Source organism: Paraphaeosphaeria sporulosa (assembly GCF_001642045.1).
Source record: "Paraphaeosphaeria sporulosa strain AP3s5-JAC2a unplaced genomic scaffold CC84scaffold_3, whole genome shotgun sequence".
In the NCBI taxonomy this organism is placed as follows: Eukaryota; Fungi; Ascomycota; class Dothideomycetes; order Pleosporales; family Didymosphaeriaceae; genus Paraphaeosphaeria; species Paraphaeosphaeria sporulosa.
In genome coordinates, this window is record NW_017253362.1 from 2255999 (window position 1) to 2272821 (window position 16823).

The 16823-nt window shown below is 55.3% G+C and overlaps 7 protein-coding genes across 7 annotated transcripts; 3 read left to right on the forward strand and 4 right to left on the reverse strand.

Annotated features, from left to right (window-relative positions):
- Positions 1 to 1417: 1417 nt before the first annotated feature.
- On the reverse strand, positions 1418 to 2808 carry CC84DRAFT_1141558 (NAD(P)-binding protein). Its single transcript, XM_018176329.1, has 2 exons — positions 1604 to 2808; positions 1418 to 1556 (listed from the first exon to the last, which is right to left on the reverse strand). Exons 1-2 carry the CDS (start codon positions 2592 to 2594, stop codon positions 1504 to 1506), a joined length of 1044 nt encoding a protein of 347 aa, XP_018039033.1. The 5' UTR covers positions 2595 to 2808; the 3' UTR covers positions 1418 to 1503.
- Positions 2809 to 3486: 678 nt separating this feature from the next.
- CC84DRAFT_584832 (uncharacterized protein) lies at positions 3487 to 4728 on the forward strand. Its single transcript, XM_018186778.1, has one exon. The coding sequence runs from the start codon at positions 3572 to 3574 to the stop codon at positions 4418 to 4420; it is 849 nt and encodes a 282-aa protein (XP_018039034.1). The 5' UTR covers positions 3487 to 3571; the 3' UTR covers positions 4421 to 4728.
- Positions 4729 to 5741: 1013 nt separating this feature from the next.
- Positions 5742 to 6643, forward strand: CC84DRAFT_1162560 (cytidine deaminase). Its single transcript, XM_018178023.1, has 2 exons — positions 5742 to 5937; positions 6018 to 6643. Exons 1-2 carry the CDS (start codon positions 5802 to 5804, stop codon positions 6437 to 6439), a joined length of 558 nt encoding a protein of 185 aa, XP_018039035.1. The 5' UTR covers positions 5742 to 5801; the 3' UTR covers positions 6440 to 6643.
- Positions 6644 to 6872: 229 nt separating this feature from the next.
- CC84DRAFT_1086461 (NAD(P)-binding protein) lies at positions 6873 to 8113 on the forward strand (the record flags this gene model as incomplete). The annotated part of the gene is made up of 4 exons (XM_018174163.1): positions 6873 to 6938; positions 7036 to 7069; positions 7278 to 7418; positions 7515 to 8113. 4 exons carry the CDS (start codon positions 6873 to 6875, stop codon positions 8111 to 8113), a joined length of 840 nt encoding a protein of 279 aa, XP_018039036.1.
- A 124-nt stretch (positions 8114 to 8237) lies between these two features.
- Positions 8238 to 9944, reverse strand: CC84DRAFT_1215151 (uncharacterized protein; the record flags this gene model as incomplete). Its single annotated transcript, XM_018182698.1, has 3 exons — positions 8238 to 8990; positions 9045 to 9797; positions 9849 to 9944. 3 exons carry the CDS (start codon positions 9942 to 9944, stop codon positions 8238 to 8240), a joined length of 1602 nt encoding a protein of 533 aa, XP_018039037.1.
- A 401-nt stretch (positions 9945 to 10345) lies between these two features.
- CC84DRAFT_1085287 (kinase-like protein) lies at positions 10346 to 13554 on the reverse strand (the record flags this gene model as incomplete). The annotated part of the gene is made up of 2 exons (XM_018174096.1): positions 10346 to 11793; positions 11916 to 13554. The coding sequence occupies 2 exons, from the start codon at positions 13552 to 13554 to the stop codon at positions 10346 to 10348; spliced, it is 3087 nt and encodes a 1028-aa protein (XP_018039038.1).
- Positions 13555 to 14850: 1296 nt separating this feature from the next.
- CC84DRAFT_1162563 (Co-chaperone Hsc20) lies at positions 14851 to 15795 on the reverse strand. The gene has a single exon (XM_018178024.1). The coding sequence runs from the start codon at positions 15705 to 15707 to the stop codon at positions 14967 to 14969; it is 741 nt and encodes a 246-aa protein (XP_018039039.1). The 5' UTR covers positions 15708 to 15795; the 3' UTR covers positions 14851 to 14966.
- Positions 15796 to 16823: the final 1028 nt, after the last annotated feature.

Sequence of the window (16823 nt, forward strand, 5' to 3'; positions counted from 1 at the left end):
TTTCATTTCCTGATCCGATACTGGTCGGCCATGCGCTCGGCCAACGCACCCTGGAACATGCGAATATCCTCGTACGGACAAAAATGTCGTTTCTCAAGCCGTAAGAAGCAGCTTAGGATTTTGCCGCATTCGACATTCCCTTTTGCTACAGAGATAGAGGCTGAGCAGAATTACCGGCGGGGTGAGCGAGGGATAATCTGCGAGAGATTCCTCCACCATCCTACATCGGAACAAAAGGTTCATATCCTGGTCTATCGAGGTGTGATGTTATTGGCGGTCATGCATTAGCCGTGCCCGGGAAAGGTAGGAACAAATTGCGTGGCGTATATCCTTGTACAGATCATATAGCCGAGGCGCAGCGAGAACATGTCTACAGCGTTATGAGGTTCACGATTACATCTACTTCAACGCGCATGGTGACCAGTAAGCAGAGAGACCATTTGCCCATGAGACTTTCGGGTCAACTTGGATAAGCATGCAGTACAAGTAAATGTACGTCGAACGCATGTGAGAACATTGCAAGTGGGGCTTGGGGCCTTCATGTTGGCCTGGACCTTCTCAGTTAGGCGTGAGAGACGGTTCGTCAGCATGGATATTCGGACGCGCGGTCTTTCAGAATCGATTTCGCCGTAAGCGCAAGCCCGATGGGATCGCATGGTGTACATACGCAGTCTCCGAGCTAAAACTTGCCTTCTCAGCGATTCCCACTCGCAACTTATGGTGGTTGAATGCACCTGCAGAATAACTGCAACTCTTGATTCGCCCAAAGAGCAATACCGTGCAGGTTTAACTCCGGATGCACCCCAACAGCAAGATTGAACAGACTAATAACAATGTAGATAAGGTTTACGTACAGCCGAAATTATTGAAGTAAAAGAAGAGTTCAAAGATCCAGGCCTGCAGAAAAATTAGAGTGTCGTATACCGGTATGTAGAAGAGAAACATGCAGCGCAGGTACTGTGAACGTAGAAGAAACTGCATTCATTCGGAGGCTAAAGCGTTGAGTACCGCCCATAGCGCGGAAACGATCCCATCGAGTCTCAAACCATATCTGGACGGTATTCCGCCTTTTTCTCGTATGAAACACTGCTAGAGTTCTCCGTCTTCCCTCGATACATATAGTAGATGTACGCCAGGAAACACCCTTGAATAGCAATAGCTGCGAACTGCAAGGCCAAAGGTATTATTCCCATTGTGACGACGAAGTCCGTGGCCTCCGCAGTTGCACCCGTGTTAGTCATGCCGAGAACAGATGCCCATATTTGGAAGAGGGCGGCGAGACCAAGGATTACGCTTTCTCATGCGACGTTGACGGTGAGCCATTTTTTCAGTTTCTTTCCCGATCTTTTGTTTCTGATCTCTGTACCGTACCTTCTTACATCTGCCGACATTCAATGCCGCATACGGTGTGAAATTGCGTTGAAATATTCAAGATTCATTCTTTTCCAGAATTCGTTCTGCTGTAAACTCTTACATAGTGACCTAACTCATCAAGTAACTAATTTACAGTTTCGGCTTCACATCGTCAGGCTTCGCAACTTCGACGAGCAATTTACCTTCACATATTAGCAACTACCATGAAGCATGTCAGAGGTGAACTTACCAGTGTTTACTCCATTGTACAAATCGACGAGGGCCTGTTCCGCTTTTGTCAGACCGCCCTTGACAATCGTCTCCTTGCGCTTCAGTTTGCCTTCCGACAGCCATTGTGCCAGTTCCTTCCGGGCTTCAGCGTACTGCTTCTCGTAATCGAATACGATGAAGCCTTGCATGCGTATCCGCATGGATATGATCATTAGGTAGTTCTTAGGTCCCTGCGGCTTGCTCTTATTATACTGGCTGATGGCACCGCACATGACGAACCGTGCATGCGGCTTTGCTCGGGCGAGAGCCAGATCGAGGATATCTCCACCGACATTGTCGAAGTAAACATCGATCAGCCCCTTCGTTGCTTCTCTAAACTTCTTCGCAAAGTCCGCATCTTTGTAGTTGAGGGCATAGTCGAAACCCAGCTCCTCCTTCAGCCACTTTACTTTGTCGTCACCACCCGCCAGCCCCAACACCGTCGCGCCCTTGATCTTCGCGATCTGGCCAACAACGCTACCAGTGGCACCTGCAGCTCCCGAGACCACAACGAAATCCCCCTTCTTCACCTGTCCGACGTCCAGAATGCCGAAATAAGCCGTCAGGCCGGTCATACCCAACACGCTGAGCGCATCCGTTGGTACCGCACCTTCGGGAAGATCCAGCGCCTGGAGCAGCTTATCTTTGACAACTGCGTACTCGGTCCAGCCCACCGTGCCGCTAGCGTACGTGCCAACAGGGAATTTCTGCGACTTTGATGCAAGCACGATGCCGATTGCCGCGCCGCGCATCACCTCGCCGATCTTGACGGGCGGTACGTAGGAGCGCGTGTCGTTTAGCCACCCGCGCATTGCAGGGTCGAGGGAAAGGTATAGTGTTTGGAAGAGGACTTCGCCATCTTTGAGGGTTGAGGCGCTCGGAACGGGGTGCTGCTTTGCTGTGAAGGTTTTGCCGGGGAGAATCTGGTCTTTGGGGCGCTCTGCTAGGTGAATGGAGGTGTAGGAGGGCATTTCGGCGAATCTAGTTGGGGTTGGGGATGATGAATTCAGGATGCCGCCGGGATAGTGAGCGCTCAGTAATCAGCTCTTCTGGTCGTGATGCTGGTGAAGGAATGTTGCGACGCAGCAAAAGTCGATTCAAAAGCAATGTCGAAAAAGCGGTACCGAGGCTCAATGGAATATGTACGTCGGTGCAATGCACGGATTACGTTAGTTAGCGTGCCCGCGTTAGGGTGATGGCGTTTGTTAGGTGTGGGGTTCGGTGAGAGCGATGTTGGAGAGTTACCGAGGCACGCTGTTTCAGCCCTACGAGCCAGATTGTGAGCAGTCCGTCCCATACGAAGAGATCAGACATGCAGCCCATTATTGAGCTCGACTATTGAAAGTAACAACATAACTATCAAAGGATGGTCAAGGATAACTGCACGTGGGGTACTACCCGGCAAGCATGCGTGTTTTGGCCGCGCCTTGTCCCAGACATGCACACGAGAAGGCGCAGCCGCGGCACCGGGCAGCCTCCGTCTAACATACATCAACGATGCCTCGCATAAGCCCACAGCTTGTGCGACCCACTCCGAGGCCAAATCTGAATCTACTGGCGTCTATGAGCCATGAACGCAGCAGTTTACGATGACGGCCCGCTCCGAAACGAGATACGACTTGTACACCTCCTGCCAGGTGACTGGACAGACCCCATATTTTGCGAGCTACAACGAACGTTTTTTTGCGACCATCCCAAGTACTACAGTCTATCCTATGTGTGGGGATCTCGTAGGTCCCCAAGAGAAATATTGGTCAATGGGACACCGTTCGCTGTAACGGTGAACCTGGAAAGCGCACTGCTTCACCTGCGGCTGCAGCACGAGGATGGACTCGTCATGTGAGTCGACGCGCTCTCAGTCAAACAAACGGATTTGGACCAGAGAACGCACCAGGTAGAGCTGATGGGTCGCATCAGCCATGCAAGACAGTGTTCGTACCTCTAGGTGATGGACCGAAGGACAAGAGGGGCAACAAGGATGCACCCGAGATCGTACAGTCATGGCGACAACCGCGATATGTTACACATCGACGGTCACCTCGACCAGACAGCTTTATTACGACAACATTACGAGAACGGCTTGAGCAAGTCCCCGTTCACCACACGCGAGGTGTTCTCCTTCATGCGTGCATTAGGAAGTGACTCGCATCTCGACAGGCTGGGCAACATGTCCTCCTATCTGGGGCCTGGAAATTACAACAAGGACCAAACGAATCTATTCGAGGCCTTGCGAAGACTAATGAATCAGCCCTGGACGCCATGGTGGAAGAGAATCTGGACAGTGCAAGAGGTCACGATGCCTAAAGACGTATTGATGGTCTGCGGCTCAGTCTCAGCGCCCTTGGGCATGTTCGCAGAAGCAGCCTCGATGTCCATGCAACACAGCAGTACATACTGCGCAAGGATCGCTGCGTCAGTCCAACGTGATTTGTGGATGGTGCTCGTTGATTTCAGCAGCCAGGTGCGCGACATCCAGGACATCCGCTCCGCCTATGCGCGTCAAGAAGCCTGGTCCGCATCAGACACCTACGGAAATGTCCAGTTGAAAGATATGGCTTTACTACGCTTCTTGGAACGGTTCCGCAACCGAAAAGCATCTGATCCGCGCGACAAAGTGTATGCCCTGCTCTCCCTCGCTAAGACGATTGGAGGAGGACCGCACATCGTCCCTGACTACACGCTGAGTGATAGAGAAGTGTATGCACAAGCGACGTTTGCGATAATGCGGGAGTCAAAGTCTCTTGCGGTCCTGAGTACCGACACAGGCAGGAAGTTCCGGCAGGACTTGCTAAGCTAGGTGCCCCATTGGAGTGCGCCAGGTACACAAAGTAGCGATATCCGCGCTGATGCGATTCTTTCGTACCCCTTCCTAGGTCTGAAGCGGGCTTCCACCTTTCCATTCCGGATGAAGGCGGATTCGGTGCTGCAAGTCTCTGCTTCGCCTATAGACGTGGTATCCCGGGTTGGGGAGGTCCTACTGGGCGACAGTACGCTCGTTACCCGCGATACTATCTCTAACTGGTTGGATGTCTGTCTCATCGCTTCGTCCACTGGCATGTGGAAGCGGTTCTAGGAGCTCCTCTGCGCCGACATATTCTGCGAAGAACCGGCGAGCTCTAACATTAGCGTGCGGAGAACCACGTTCAAGGACGAAATCACCTTTATATCTTGGGCTATCGAGTCAACCAGGTCGCCTTTCAACTTATGCACAGGCCAGACCGAGGGCAAGGAGGCCTTTCGACGCGACACGTATTACAATAGACTCGGGGATGCAAATCTGGACTTGACCAGTTCGCAGGCTGCAGGGCTTTGGAAGAATCTGTTGTATCTCGACGACAGCACGTCGATGCCCAACATGGGATCGCTGCTGGAGGAGGTTTTGGGGAGGGGCACCGCGGCCGCTGTATCTGTCGGGCTGAATCCGTCAATGGAGATTCAGCACAGGTTCGCACCGTTTGATGGCGATACAAAGACTATCATTGAGAAGTTGGCGACCGAGCATGGGCTCTTCTGGGGTGATTCGATGGCGTTGGACGGTAAGATCCAAGAAGATGTGGCGTGGGCTGACGTGTATTTGGAGATGGAAGAAAAGCTTTGGCCACTTTTGGGGAGGAGCTGGTAGGTTGTGCTCGTCGGTATTCGAAAGCCGTTTGCTGATAGTGGGCAGCGTCTCAATACTGACAGCAAGACGCGACAAGAGCGTGTGGCAGCGATTGATGCGTCCATTATGGCGGCCACGCTCTCTCAGTGCCTGTTCCTCACGAAGAGCGGGGATGTAGGACTGGCCCCAGCCAGCACTCGTCCTGACGACCAAGTATTCTACGTTGCGGGTGGTGCAACACCGTTGATCCTGCGAACCACTAATGAGTTCATGCAAACCTCTGATGACGGTCTTGTCCAGCGTTACAAGGTCGTAGGCGACTGTTATGTGCTGGGGGTGAACGACAGAGCGCTACCTACCATCCCATATCATTCGATATACCCTGTTTAAACTACTCACAGACACCCCGTGCGATTGCATTCCTCGCTATCCTGAACACCGGCGGCCTCCGCCGTGCATACACAAATCTCACCAGCGCTAACGGTCAGCCGCGGCCCAAACAACCCCACCATCGCGTCCCGCCAAAGCTACATAGCTTCGGGAGGCCCCGCGCTCCTCCCTTTCTTTCCCTTTCGCCATGTCATCGCAAGCACCAGTCAAGCCAGTCTCTGCCGAACAGGTCAACGAGAAGGATGGGCTGATCCACGGCGTTTCGGCTGCCGAGCTGCAGTCGCTGTGTACAACGAGCTTAGAGGCGCGCGGGAAGGCGTACTGTACGTGAACATTGTAGCTATATCTGCTCCCCTCTCAGGACAGATCAGCACGCAGACAACCTCACTGACCGCTTCCACAGGCCCCTATTCCCTCTTTCGCGTCGGTGCCTCGCTCCTCCTGCACACCCCCGACGCCTCAGGCCAAACCACCATCACCGGCGCCAACGTCGAAAACGCGTCCTACCCCGTCGGCACGTGCGCAGAGCGCGTCGCCATGGGCACAGCCATTCACCAGGGACACAAGCTCGGGTCGTTCAAGGCTATCGGCGTGGTCACGGACATGGACGACTACTGCTCGCCGTGCGGCATGTGCAGGCAGTTCCTGCGGGAATTCCTGGCACTCGAGACCCCGATTTTCATGTTCAACAAGGGAGGCAAGTTTATCGTCAGGACGATGGGCGAGCTGCTGCCGCTGAGCTTTGGGCCCGATGTGCTTCCGCCGAAGGAGGCGCTGAGGAAGAATCTGAATGAGGCGGAGCTGAAAGGAGCGGGTGTGCAGTAGGAGAGTTGGAGGCGTGGGGCTGTTGAATGCGACTTCTGGAGTCTGGCCGGGGGCGTGAGGGAGTCGCTGTGAGGATGGATGTGTGAGGTAGGCCTGGGGGCCTCGCGGCTGGGCGCCGTAGACGGAGCATTAGCATCGTTCTACGACCATGAAAACCAATTGTTCAAGATACAAATAACCGAATATCCGAATATTTCTTGCCCAGGTGTAATCTCTTGCCCGTGCTTCTCCAACGACTGTTTGGTCTTGCCTTTCCACCTCCCCGCATGCCGCCCGCCGATAAGCTTATCTCAACCCTCTTCCCCGCCAGCCTATCTCCGCGCGCCGTGGATGTCGCAACTGCATCCACCAAACAAGCAAGCATGTCGCGAAAGACCTCCTCTCCAAGGCATTGTGCCTTCTTTCTCCTCCATCCTTGAAGTCTGAAGTGAGCATGGCCGAGCACATTGCGCCTGGCGACTCGGAGCACACGAACCCGTACCGGAGTGATGGGAAGCTCGTAAGTGATTATTGAACAAGTGATGATCGGGAGGTGCAAGTGTGTCTAACAGGAATCGCAGTATGGTTTTGTCTGCGTTGTGACGGGGGCCACGCAGCCAGTAGGGAAGGCAATTGTCGCAGAGCTCGCAAGTACGTCTACCAGAACGCTTCGATCCGATTTCCCTCTCTTCGCGTACCACTGCGGCGACAAAGTTGGGCATTGGGTGCTTCCCCCCGACTAAGCAAGAAGCAAAATATTCGCATGACCGTCTTGGAAAGGTCGGCCTCTTCAGAGCATGCTAAGACGTCCCAGCCCATGGCGCAGCCTGCATCTACGCGTGCTCGAGCTCCGAATCAGACCCCTACGACGCCCTCGTCTCCTCCATGGCCTCCCAATTCCCCAACACAAAAGTAATCCCCTACCCGTACCACGCAACTTCGGAAGAAGCCACCCTCGGGCTAATCGACGATGTCCTCAACGCCTGGGGACGACTAGACGGTACGCTACTCCCCAGTCGAGAACCCTCCCATCTCAAGCACATCCACCTCGTTGCCAACCCCACCCCTACACCTCATCTAACTCTGCATTGCGCAGTCTGGACGTCCTCCACCGGGCTGCTTGGCTCGCCCTCCATCACAGCCACCGGCCCCGCCGACCTGCTCGCCGCCTTCGAAACAAACGCCATGCCCGCCTTCTTCGCCCTCAAGTACGCCCCCGCCGCAATGACAAAAACCACCACCCAGCGCGGCAACTACCCAAACGCCGCGCCAAAGGACGTGCCGTACGGCTCCATCGTGGTAGTGTCCAGCGTCGCAGCTACATACGGCGGGTGCTGGGGCCCCTCTTTTACCATGTCGAGCCACGCCGCACTCGGTGTAGTCCGCGCGGGCGTCGCGGTGCTCAAGGGCACGGGGGTGAGGATCAACGCCGTGACGGCGGGGCAGATTGACGTCGGCGTGGACCTTGAAGCCGCGGGCCTGGAGGAGCTTGAGAAGGGGCAATTTCCGCCGGTTACGCTCCAGAGCGTGGAGACGCAGAAGAGGGTCGTGGGACTGGAGAGGGCGGGAAGGCCTGAGGAGGTTGGGCGGGTGGTGGGGTTTCTTGCGAGCGGGTTTAGTTCGTATGTGACGGGGGCTGAGATTCGAGTGGATGGGGGCGCGAGCGTGATGAATCCGCTAACAGTGCCGGTGTAAATAGATGGGTGTGTAAAGAATACTGCGCGCTTGATTACCGGAGAAGTTGCCAAACCCCGTGAACCATCTGGAACAAAAAGGTGCCCATGATTAAGATCACCCACGTCGGCCGAAACGACGCGTCCTACAGCTCGTCCTTGTACACCTCCTCGCTGCCCTCGTGCGGCCCGCCATCCTCGCCTGCAGCATCCTTCTCGCTACTACTCATCCCCTTCGGCTCGCCCCTCTCCTCCCCAGCCTTCTCCTTCTCCTTCCCACTTCCCTTTCCTTTACCCTTCTTCTCCTCGCCCTCCTCCGGCTCAATAAACTCAATAAGCCTATATTCCTTCTGCCCAGCCGGCGTCTCAATCAAATCGAGCCGCCACTCCTTCTTGCCCGCAATCTTCTTGCTATTGCGCTGCAGCTTCTCAACGTCACGCACCTCCATGCCCACCTTCTTCAGCTCCTCCTTGCTCATCATCTTGCCGTCGCTGGTCACCAGGGTACCCAGGAAAATCTCCTTGCCGCCGCCGGCGATGATGCCCTTCTCGATGACGCGGCCCTCGCCGCCGACGAGCTTCTGCGCGCCGACCTCGATGCCGCCGATGACGGGGCCGCGCTTGGATGCGGGGTCTGCGCCGCCGAGGGGGTTCGAGGCGAGGGCGGCAAGAAGGTCCGACTGCGCCACTTTGTCTTCGAGGCGGGCGAGGTCCCATTCGTCGATTTCGGAGGGCGCGAGCACGGGGTGGCAGGTGATCGGGTGGGCGAGGTTCTCTTGCGGCGGCTGGAAGGCGACGTCGTTGCAGAGGCGGGGCGTGTAGATGATCATGAGGTAGGAGCACGTGCTGACTTCTTTGATCATGGCGATTTTGTCCATGGGCTGCGGGTTGCAGTGGAACTGGGCATGGCGTTAGCATCTACATGGCATAGAGATCAGGTGAAGGTTCCCTACCTGTACTTCGATCTTGCGCTCCCTACCCGTGAGATCGCATTCGGTGCCGCCTGCCAGCCGCTGGACCATGTATCGGCTTGAGCCCTTGGTTTCCAGGCGCGGGAGATCGAGGCCCGTCTCCGGCTTGTTCTCGGGCGCGGCCTTGCCCGGCTTCGCCTCGCCCTCGTCGTCCAGACCCCGCGCTTCCTGCTCGCTGCCCAGCGTCTTCCTCTCCCCGCCCTTGTTCTGGTCGGCGTCTTTCTCCGAGAACCTGCCCAGAATGAAGCTGTTGACAGCATGGTCCTCGACGGGCGGGTAGATGGGCGCACCCCCGCGGCCCGGCGGCAGCTGGTGGAACTGCTTGACATGGTCCTTGTAGCAGAAGCTGTAGCTCCACCAGCCACTCAGATAATATATGCAATCGCCCTTCATGCCGTCGAGCAGCTCCCCGCCGCGGCTCGACGCACGCACAAGCTCCTTCTCCTCGTCGGCCTTTGCTTCCTCGGGCGACACGGTGCTGTTCTGCGGCACATGCTCGGGGAAGACGGGGATGCTGCAGAGGTAGCGGCGCCCGTCGAGCACCACGCGCTCGTACGCCAGGTCGAGTGCGTCGTCGCGCTGCGGTATGTCGGACGGCGGCTTGCCCGGCTTCGAGAGGTCCTGCGTCGCCTGCGACACGGGCGTCGCCGAGCTCGTGCTGCGCGATACCGACTGCGAGAGGAGCGCGGTGGCTTCGTTCTCCGTCATGTACTCGTCTGGAAAGACGACTTCATACTGCGATGCTGGTCAGCGGGGCGCGAGTCCAAGCCGTGGGCAGATGCGCACCTGCGGGAAGGCAAGCAGGTCCTCGAAGACGCTGAACGAGTGCGGGCTGGCAAGCGCAATGCGCAGGAACGCCGGGAGCGCCCAAAAGTGCCTCATGGCGGGCGCAGAGCAAAAAGGCGATACGTGGTTGCGAGGTAATCAAGTTGCGCTGAGGCGTGGCCGGGGAGCTTGGAGCCAGATGTCACTTGCGCCCGCCATCTCACCTGCCGCTGCCCGATCCGGCTAGCCTGCGGTATGTCTAGATACCCACCACGCTGATTCCGCGAATAATCTGCATGTGTCGATTGTTTGCATTCATCTATCCTATTTGATCACCCTGCTACCGTGCTAGCGCCCTCCGCCCATAACGCCAGAGGACGCACCATACTACGCTCCAGACCGTCGCGATGCTGGACAAAAGAGAAAAAGACCTCGATGGTCTCAATGAATGCAACGATGCCGCCAACGCCCGCTAAGATAATGTACATGCACACAGACGGGGATGTAACACCCGCGCACTAGTTCAACTTGGTTCCGAACTGCACCCTGAAGCTCTGCCCGGCGGGGCGAGGCTGTACGCTGTTGCCGTGGTAAAACTCGCACTTGAACTTCAGACACTGGCTGCGGTCCGAGAAGACCTGCACGATGTCACCCGAGTGCAGGTTGCCGTAAAGAGCCCGGCCCTTATCGTCCTTTTGTCGGAGGTGCTTGCCGTTGACCCAGAGGCCGGACCTAGCTTGCGTGTAGATGCCGACTTGCAGGTCCTCTACGTTGGTCCAGTCCTGTCCGTTTTGAGACAGCTCTTGCACCAAGTTCACGTCATTCGGGGACCACCAAAAGATGTAGAAGGCCGTCTTAGGAATGCGGATGTCCGTGGCATCTTCATACACAATCGTGCTCGTCTTCAAACGACCCCACGAGGTTAACCGCTGGTCAATGTTGAGGGTAAGCGAAGGGTCGAAAGAATCGGCCGTCGCCACCAGCTTGCCGACTCGGCGTGGCGGAGCTTTGAAGTCCGGCTCGGTGGGCAACTGTGGACTTGCTTGCACCTGGAGAGCTGCGACCGAAGCAACCGAAGTAACCGAAGCGTCGCTGTCCCCGTGGCCAGATTGTTGCATCGTGTCTGCGAGAGAGGCGACGTCTGTGGCATCCTGCTGTTGCGCGCCAAAATCGAACCCACTGACCTTCTGAGCATATTCAACGTTGTGCGTGGAAGGGTCAGCAGGATCATAGAAGAAGGATGGCGTCTTTGGAAGACTGATCATCCGGCTTGGAGGTGGTCGTGCCCTTGGCGTTGGTTCGCTGCTCTGGCTAGGGTTCTTTTGAGAATAACCGAGAGAGTTGTGTTGCGGGACCTCTGGTGTCTTGGGTGTGGCGGGTTCATTCGGAGTTTCTCTACCGGACCCGAAAGACTGCGGTGAAGCCATGTTCAACTCTCGTACACCAGATTCAGCACCAAATAGGCTCGAGGAGGAAATGTCGCGATCAAGCGTTGGTGTGTTGCCAGTGGATGCTTTTCGACGTCTACCATTCTCTCGATATTGTACACCGGATTCAGCGGATCCGGCATCTGAAAGGGCTTGCTTTGCGTGCACATGCAGAACGCCAGAGCTTTCTAGGGCTGACTGCCCGATTTCGCCAAACAAGCGATGCGTATTGGGTGCCTTGGGCATAGGCTGGAAGCTTTCATCTTCAAGAACACCTTCCATATCAGATTGGAAAGATGGAGCGGCGCTTGATTCATCGTCATGGTCCCGCAGCTGGTATCGCGGAAACAAAGGGTCATGACGGATGCGCTTCGACTGCCGTGCGTCAATGAGTTGTTCAAACTCCTCGTCAGACAAGACATCAGCTTCGTCGGCCTCATCAGATTCGTGCACCTTTTCGTTGATGCTGAGCTGCGACAGTTGATGTTCGGCCTCGTCCTCGCCTTCATCCTCTTCGACAATAGATTCCAGGGCTGGGTCTGAACGAAAGATCACAAAGTCAGCACAAAGTCATAGATGGAGGAGGGTGGGATGATGGCAATAGTAGCTTGGATGTGCGATTGGTGTCTGACAAGGGGAAACGCCCAGCGGCATTACATACCTTCCGGAATGTTCGCACCCTCTCGGAGCCAAGGGTGTTGCAGGCATTGGATTTCCGAGGGACGCTGGGATGGGTCGCGGCGCAGCATCTGCGTGAGCAGGTCGATGCAAGCGGCTGAGACGTTGCGCGCTTGTAGTGGACCAATATCCAGTACCGAATCCATGATATGGTCGAACATGGCGCGGCCTGTGGAATCTTGCTTGCCTTCGAAAGGCGGTGCACCGCAAAGAGCGTTCCAGAGCACGCCTCCAAGCGAGTAAATGTCACAAGCGGAGCTGTACGCCTTCTCGTTCCCACGTCGGCGCTTCTTAGACTTCTCGTAGAACGGGAAAACCTCTGGAGCGCAGTAGAGAAGGGTGCCACAGAAGGTCTTCAAGAAAGTCTCCTCGTGTTGGACCATCTTTGACAGGCCAAAGTCGGACAGCTTGACCTGCATGGGCTCGACTTCCGAGATGAGAATGTTGTCGGGCTTAATGTCACGATGCGTGACGTTCTGGGCATGAAGATGAGCTAGAGCGCTCAGGACCTGTTGGGCCACAAGTCGCATCACGTCTTCCTTCATCGGACCCTCGCCATCGGGACGCATGCCCGCCTCCATGTGCTTGCGCAGATCACCATACGGCGCGTACTCCATGATAATGTACAGATAGTCGCCTTGGTCGTGGTAATCGATGAATTGGACAACATTGGGATGCTTCAAGTTGCGCATGATGGATAGCTCGTTTTCGACCTTTTTGTCGAGCCGACCGTCCTTCATGAATCGTCGCTTCTCGAGCTCCTTGGCGGCCAAAACAGTCCCGTTCATCTTCTCAGCGATCTTGTACACGGTTGCAAATGCGCCTTTGCCGAGCTCGCCCATGATGGTGTAATTGTGTCCACCATTCCACCGCATCAAAGTCTGATACGGTTGTTGCTGGCGCCGCAGCACTTTATCCCGTTCCTTTCCCTGGAAGCACTCGCTCATGAAGTTGCGCTTGTTCTCTTCGTAGTTCCAGATTTGTGCCTGTGAGGATCGAGGCGGAATGCGCACGTGGAAACGGATCATCTCGTTGTCGTTCGCACTGTTGGCGATGATGATTTCCGAATTGCTGGTCAGCACGCGGGTCTTCTCGGCACGATGGTCTTTGCTCTTCAGGACGGTGTTGTCGACTCGGGTCCCGTTGGTAGAAAGGTCTTCGATCATTGCCAGGCCCTCCGCGTTGAGGTAGATCCGGAAATGCTGGTTGCTGATGCGCTTGCCTGTGTCCTGGCCGAAGACGATATCGACTAAATTGGCATTACGCCCAAAGACGAAACCCGAGAACTTCTGTTTGAGGTGACTGATGCTTGAAAAGCGCAGCGCGAGGTCGGCAGGTCGTTGAACAGACGTCTTACCCCGAGGGGTACCGTCCTCTCCAATGATAATGGTCTCCTGCTCTTCGATGTTGGTCACATATGACTCCATGTCGTGGAACAAGACATGGTAGCTACGAGTCAGGGCAGTCTGTTCCACAATTCTAGTGGCGGCCGGACTCCCTGCGATGAGCAGTAAAATTATATCTGAAGAGTCGTGATCGCCGACTCCGGAATTATCCTCTCCAACACGTCGCGGATCGAGTACTTGCTGGGTAGGCTGAGTGTCCTCATATTGAGATGCCATTTTCGCAACGAAGTGGAAGGTCCAGTGCAACTTCCGAGGTGCGTGCTGAAACGGTTGTGCAGCCTCGAGTGTACCGGGATGTTTATGGATATAGCCTTAGGTCAGTAGAGATGGGACAACGTTCAGGCAGAAGTTCGCGAAACTGGCGCGCGATCTGGAATCACGCGATCGACGTGGTGTTGGCCGGTGGTATGCTGAGTGAAAGAAACGCGGAGGTCGACGGGTGTCGATTCGAGACCGAGCCCAGATGAGATAAAAGCCGCGTCAATAATGGAATATGGGACAGACTGTCTCCTTCAGTCCGAGCCTTGTGTTGGCCAATCTAATGGGACACGTCCTTTACCAGACTATGGCAAGTCCTCTGCCGCAGGCTTCCAAGGCAGAAGTCCAGTACCAGCTTGCCAGCAGGGCCAAGCCCCGCTCCTCACGCAGCGGCTACGCCTAGGAGCTTCCTTACGCTTTCCACACCTTTGTTGCGCTTCATATAATAATAGTCGAGGTGACGAGGCCGCGCAGTGGTTGCGCTCGGATGCGGTTCCGGAGGAAGGAGCGATCGAAATAGTGAGCGCACAATGGATTCCAAGCGATGGTGAGTACGGATAGCAGCGCGAACGCAAAAACGAGGTCGCGAGTCTACAACAGCACCTATCCTTTGCTCTTGCAGCAGATTGGGTGGGGGAGACAGTGTTGCCCTAGAAACGGCTCTTCTACATCATTTGTCAGCCTCTTCTGCGCCTCAGGACAGCACTACGGCACGACAAGGAAAGGCAAGCAAGCGCACCTGTATCAACGGCGACTGCAAGCACCCTCGTTCGGGTCCTGAGCGCGAAGAGACGAGACTCGACAAAAGTCGCGGTGCTCTGAGACTTGGGGTGAGGTCTGAGCTCAGACCGCCCGAGCTCCATGCGCGGCGATTGGCCAATGTGGCGGCCCGTGGGGAACATGGCCGCTTCCCCATTCGCAAGGCAGCCGCGTTGCCACCAAGTCACGTTGGCCACGCGTGTCAGGGAACAAAGAAAGAAAGAAATGGATACTCTAATGAGTGGGGTCCAAAACGGAGGCACTTGCCGCGTGGAATAGCTCATGGGGGCGTATCAGTATCAACCATCCTTCGTTTCTGGGAGTGTGTCTCGTATATGCACTATCCAAGTCAGAGTCGGTGTCGATAGGAGTAGCAAAATAATAAGGCGTTTGAGCTTTGCCAATGCACAAATAAAGAGAAACATGAAGGCGACAAATAATCAGACTTTGTTCGGGCGATCGGACCGTCGTGGTGTGGTCCACGTGCGTCGAGTTGTAGCTTATTACAGTTCAAGAGAGGAAGTGGCTTCATTCCGAGTCTATCATCGACCGTCTTTTGTGCTGTGGGTATCATGCCGTCTATCTAGCTTACAACTCGCTTCAAAGCACGCCTAATGCTCCAGCACAACCGGCTTTCCCTTCTCCCAGCTGTCCAGACCCTCCTTGATGTTGATCCAATACCGCAGCTTCACCGCCTCCCCCTTCGCGCTCTCAACATCATCCTGCTTGAACGCTCCCTCGAGTATCCGCACACTCTCCGCAATCCGCTCGTCATTCTCCGCCTTCATCTTGACGAGCTCTTCCTCGCTCTCTGCCTCCTCGATCCGCTCCCGCGCCTCCAGCACTTCCATCAGCAGCTCTGGGTCGTCAACCGTAGCTGCCTCATCCTCAGCAACCTCGATGCCACGCAAGGAAAGCAGATACTGCGCGCGCAGCAGCGGGTTCTGGAGTGTCTTGTATGCCTCGTTTATGCGCGCAGAGAGAGCTTGCGCCTTGTTCTTGCTCTCCGGCGGATGCAGGTCCGGGTGGGCCCGCGCTTGTAGCTGCAAGAACTCGCGCTTGAGCGCCGTGATGTCGATGGTAAAGTGGCCCGTTGGGGGCGGTCCATGTGGAATGGCGGTCGGGAAGAAGTCGAAGTGTGTTTCAGGGATGGATTGTGGAGTGCTGCCGCGGCCATCGGGAGTCGCGGTTGAGGTGGAGGGGTTCGTTGCGGTTGATTGGTGGCGGCGCGATGGTCGGGATGGTATTCGGCGCAAGCAGAGGAGGCAGGGTGACGGCAATGCCGCTTGTCGCGATGGACTGAATGATGCCGGAGCGCGCAGCGCTGAGGCTATGGGTCGGATTGATCGCATGATGATTCTTCCTACGTTTCTAATTCCCCGAGAATAAGATTGCGTCGTTGTTCAAGTTGCAGGATATAGGTGGTGAGGTCTATGATTCTGTGGAGTTGCAAATCGTGTTCGGAGGCAAAGAAATTCGGCTCACTCTCGGCCCCATTACGTCATCAGTCGGAATATCCTCGCATGTCCGATAACTTTCCTCTATGCATCAATGCTCGCGAAAGAGCTTAAGTATCTTTTTCTTTCGAGCGAACGTGCAATCAAAACTTCGCAAAGTGAATTTTGAGTATGACGAGTGGTACGCGTCCGTCAAAACGGCTACAGAGCGTGTACGTACCTTGTGTATACTACAGAAGAGCGGTATTTGCTAAGTTTACTTGGAAATATCTTGAATGATCTTAATCCATTCGTGCAAATAATGGTTTATGATAAGCAGCCTGGGGAAATTGCGCAGAAAGATGCCAATAGCATAGGTGGGACCAGTTCAAGTAAATGGTGGCCAACAACCCTCGCCCTTGCGTGCCGAGAGGAAGCCACGCAGGCCCTGACCGCTTGGAGGGAGGCCCGGCAGAATGAACGTGTGCGTGAGAGCCAAAATGCTGAGGATGACGAAGCTACCTGGGATCGATGTGCTAGAGCATAGGAACGGAGTATGGCAGTCTAGCTGGGTCGGAATTGGAGTATGCAAGATTGATTTACGGGATCCATTACGCAGAAGATGACATGCGGGATGGTCATTTGTGATGCAAGTCTATATTTCCTTTCTTTCTCTGTAGAATACCCAGCCGATGCCGACGACCACGAGACGTGTTTTACTAGCAATCGAATTTCATACACACGGTGTACACGCAGAACGTCGAGCGAGTAAATTTGGGCACACGGAGCGAATCGAAGCATAGTATTTACTGCAATCACATTGACTTCATGATCTATATGGTCACGGGCTCAATATCGGATGCAGCGCCAATTACCTCGATGTGGACTCGCGCGAGAATATGGTGTTCAGCCCGCCAAGTGTAGACTACGGGGGATTTTCAAACAGGCTAGAGATCCCATTAGCGGCGTTCACTTGTTTCACGTTACATCCAGTATTTCTATTGGTCGCAAGCCCGTCATGCACTGTGGGCT

Excerpts from the sequence above, each read along its gene's own strand:
- CC84DRAFT_1141558 (XM_018176329.1), bottom strand. The coding sequence starts at position 2,594 with ATGCCCTCCTACACCTCCATTCACCTAGCAGAGCGCCCCAAAGACCAG. Across the intron at positions 1,557-1,603 it reads GTACAATGGAGTAAACACTG|GTAAATTGCTCGTCGAAGTT; the intron begins GTAAGTTCACCT and ends TAATATGTGAAG.
- CC84DRAFT_584832 (XM_018186778.1), top strand. The coding sequence starts at position 3,572 with ATGGACCGAAGGACAAGAGGGGCAACAAGGATGCACCCGAGATCGTAC.
- CC84DRAFT_1162560 (XM_018178023.1), top strand. The coding sequence starts at position 5,802 with ATGTCATCGCAAGCACCAGTCAAGCCAGTCTCTGCCGAACAGGTCAAC. Across the intron at positions 5,938-6,017 it reads GGCGCGCGGGAAGGCGTACT|GCCCCTATTCCCTCTTTCGC; the intron begins GTACGTGAACAT and ends CCGCTTCCACAG.
- CC84DRAFT_1162563 (XM_018178024.1), bottom strand. The coding sequence starts at position 15,707 with ATGCGATCAATCCGACCCATAGCCTCAGCGCTGCGCGCTCCGGCATCA.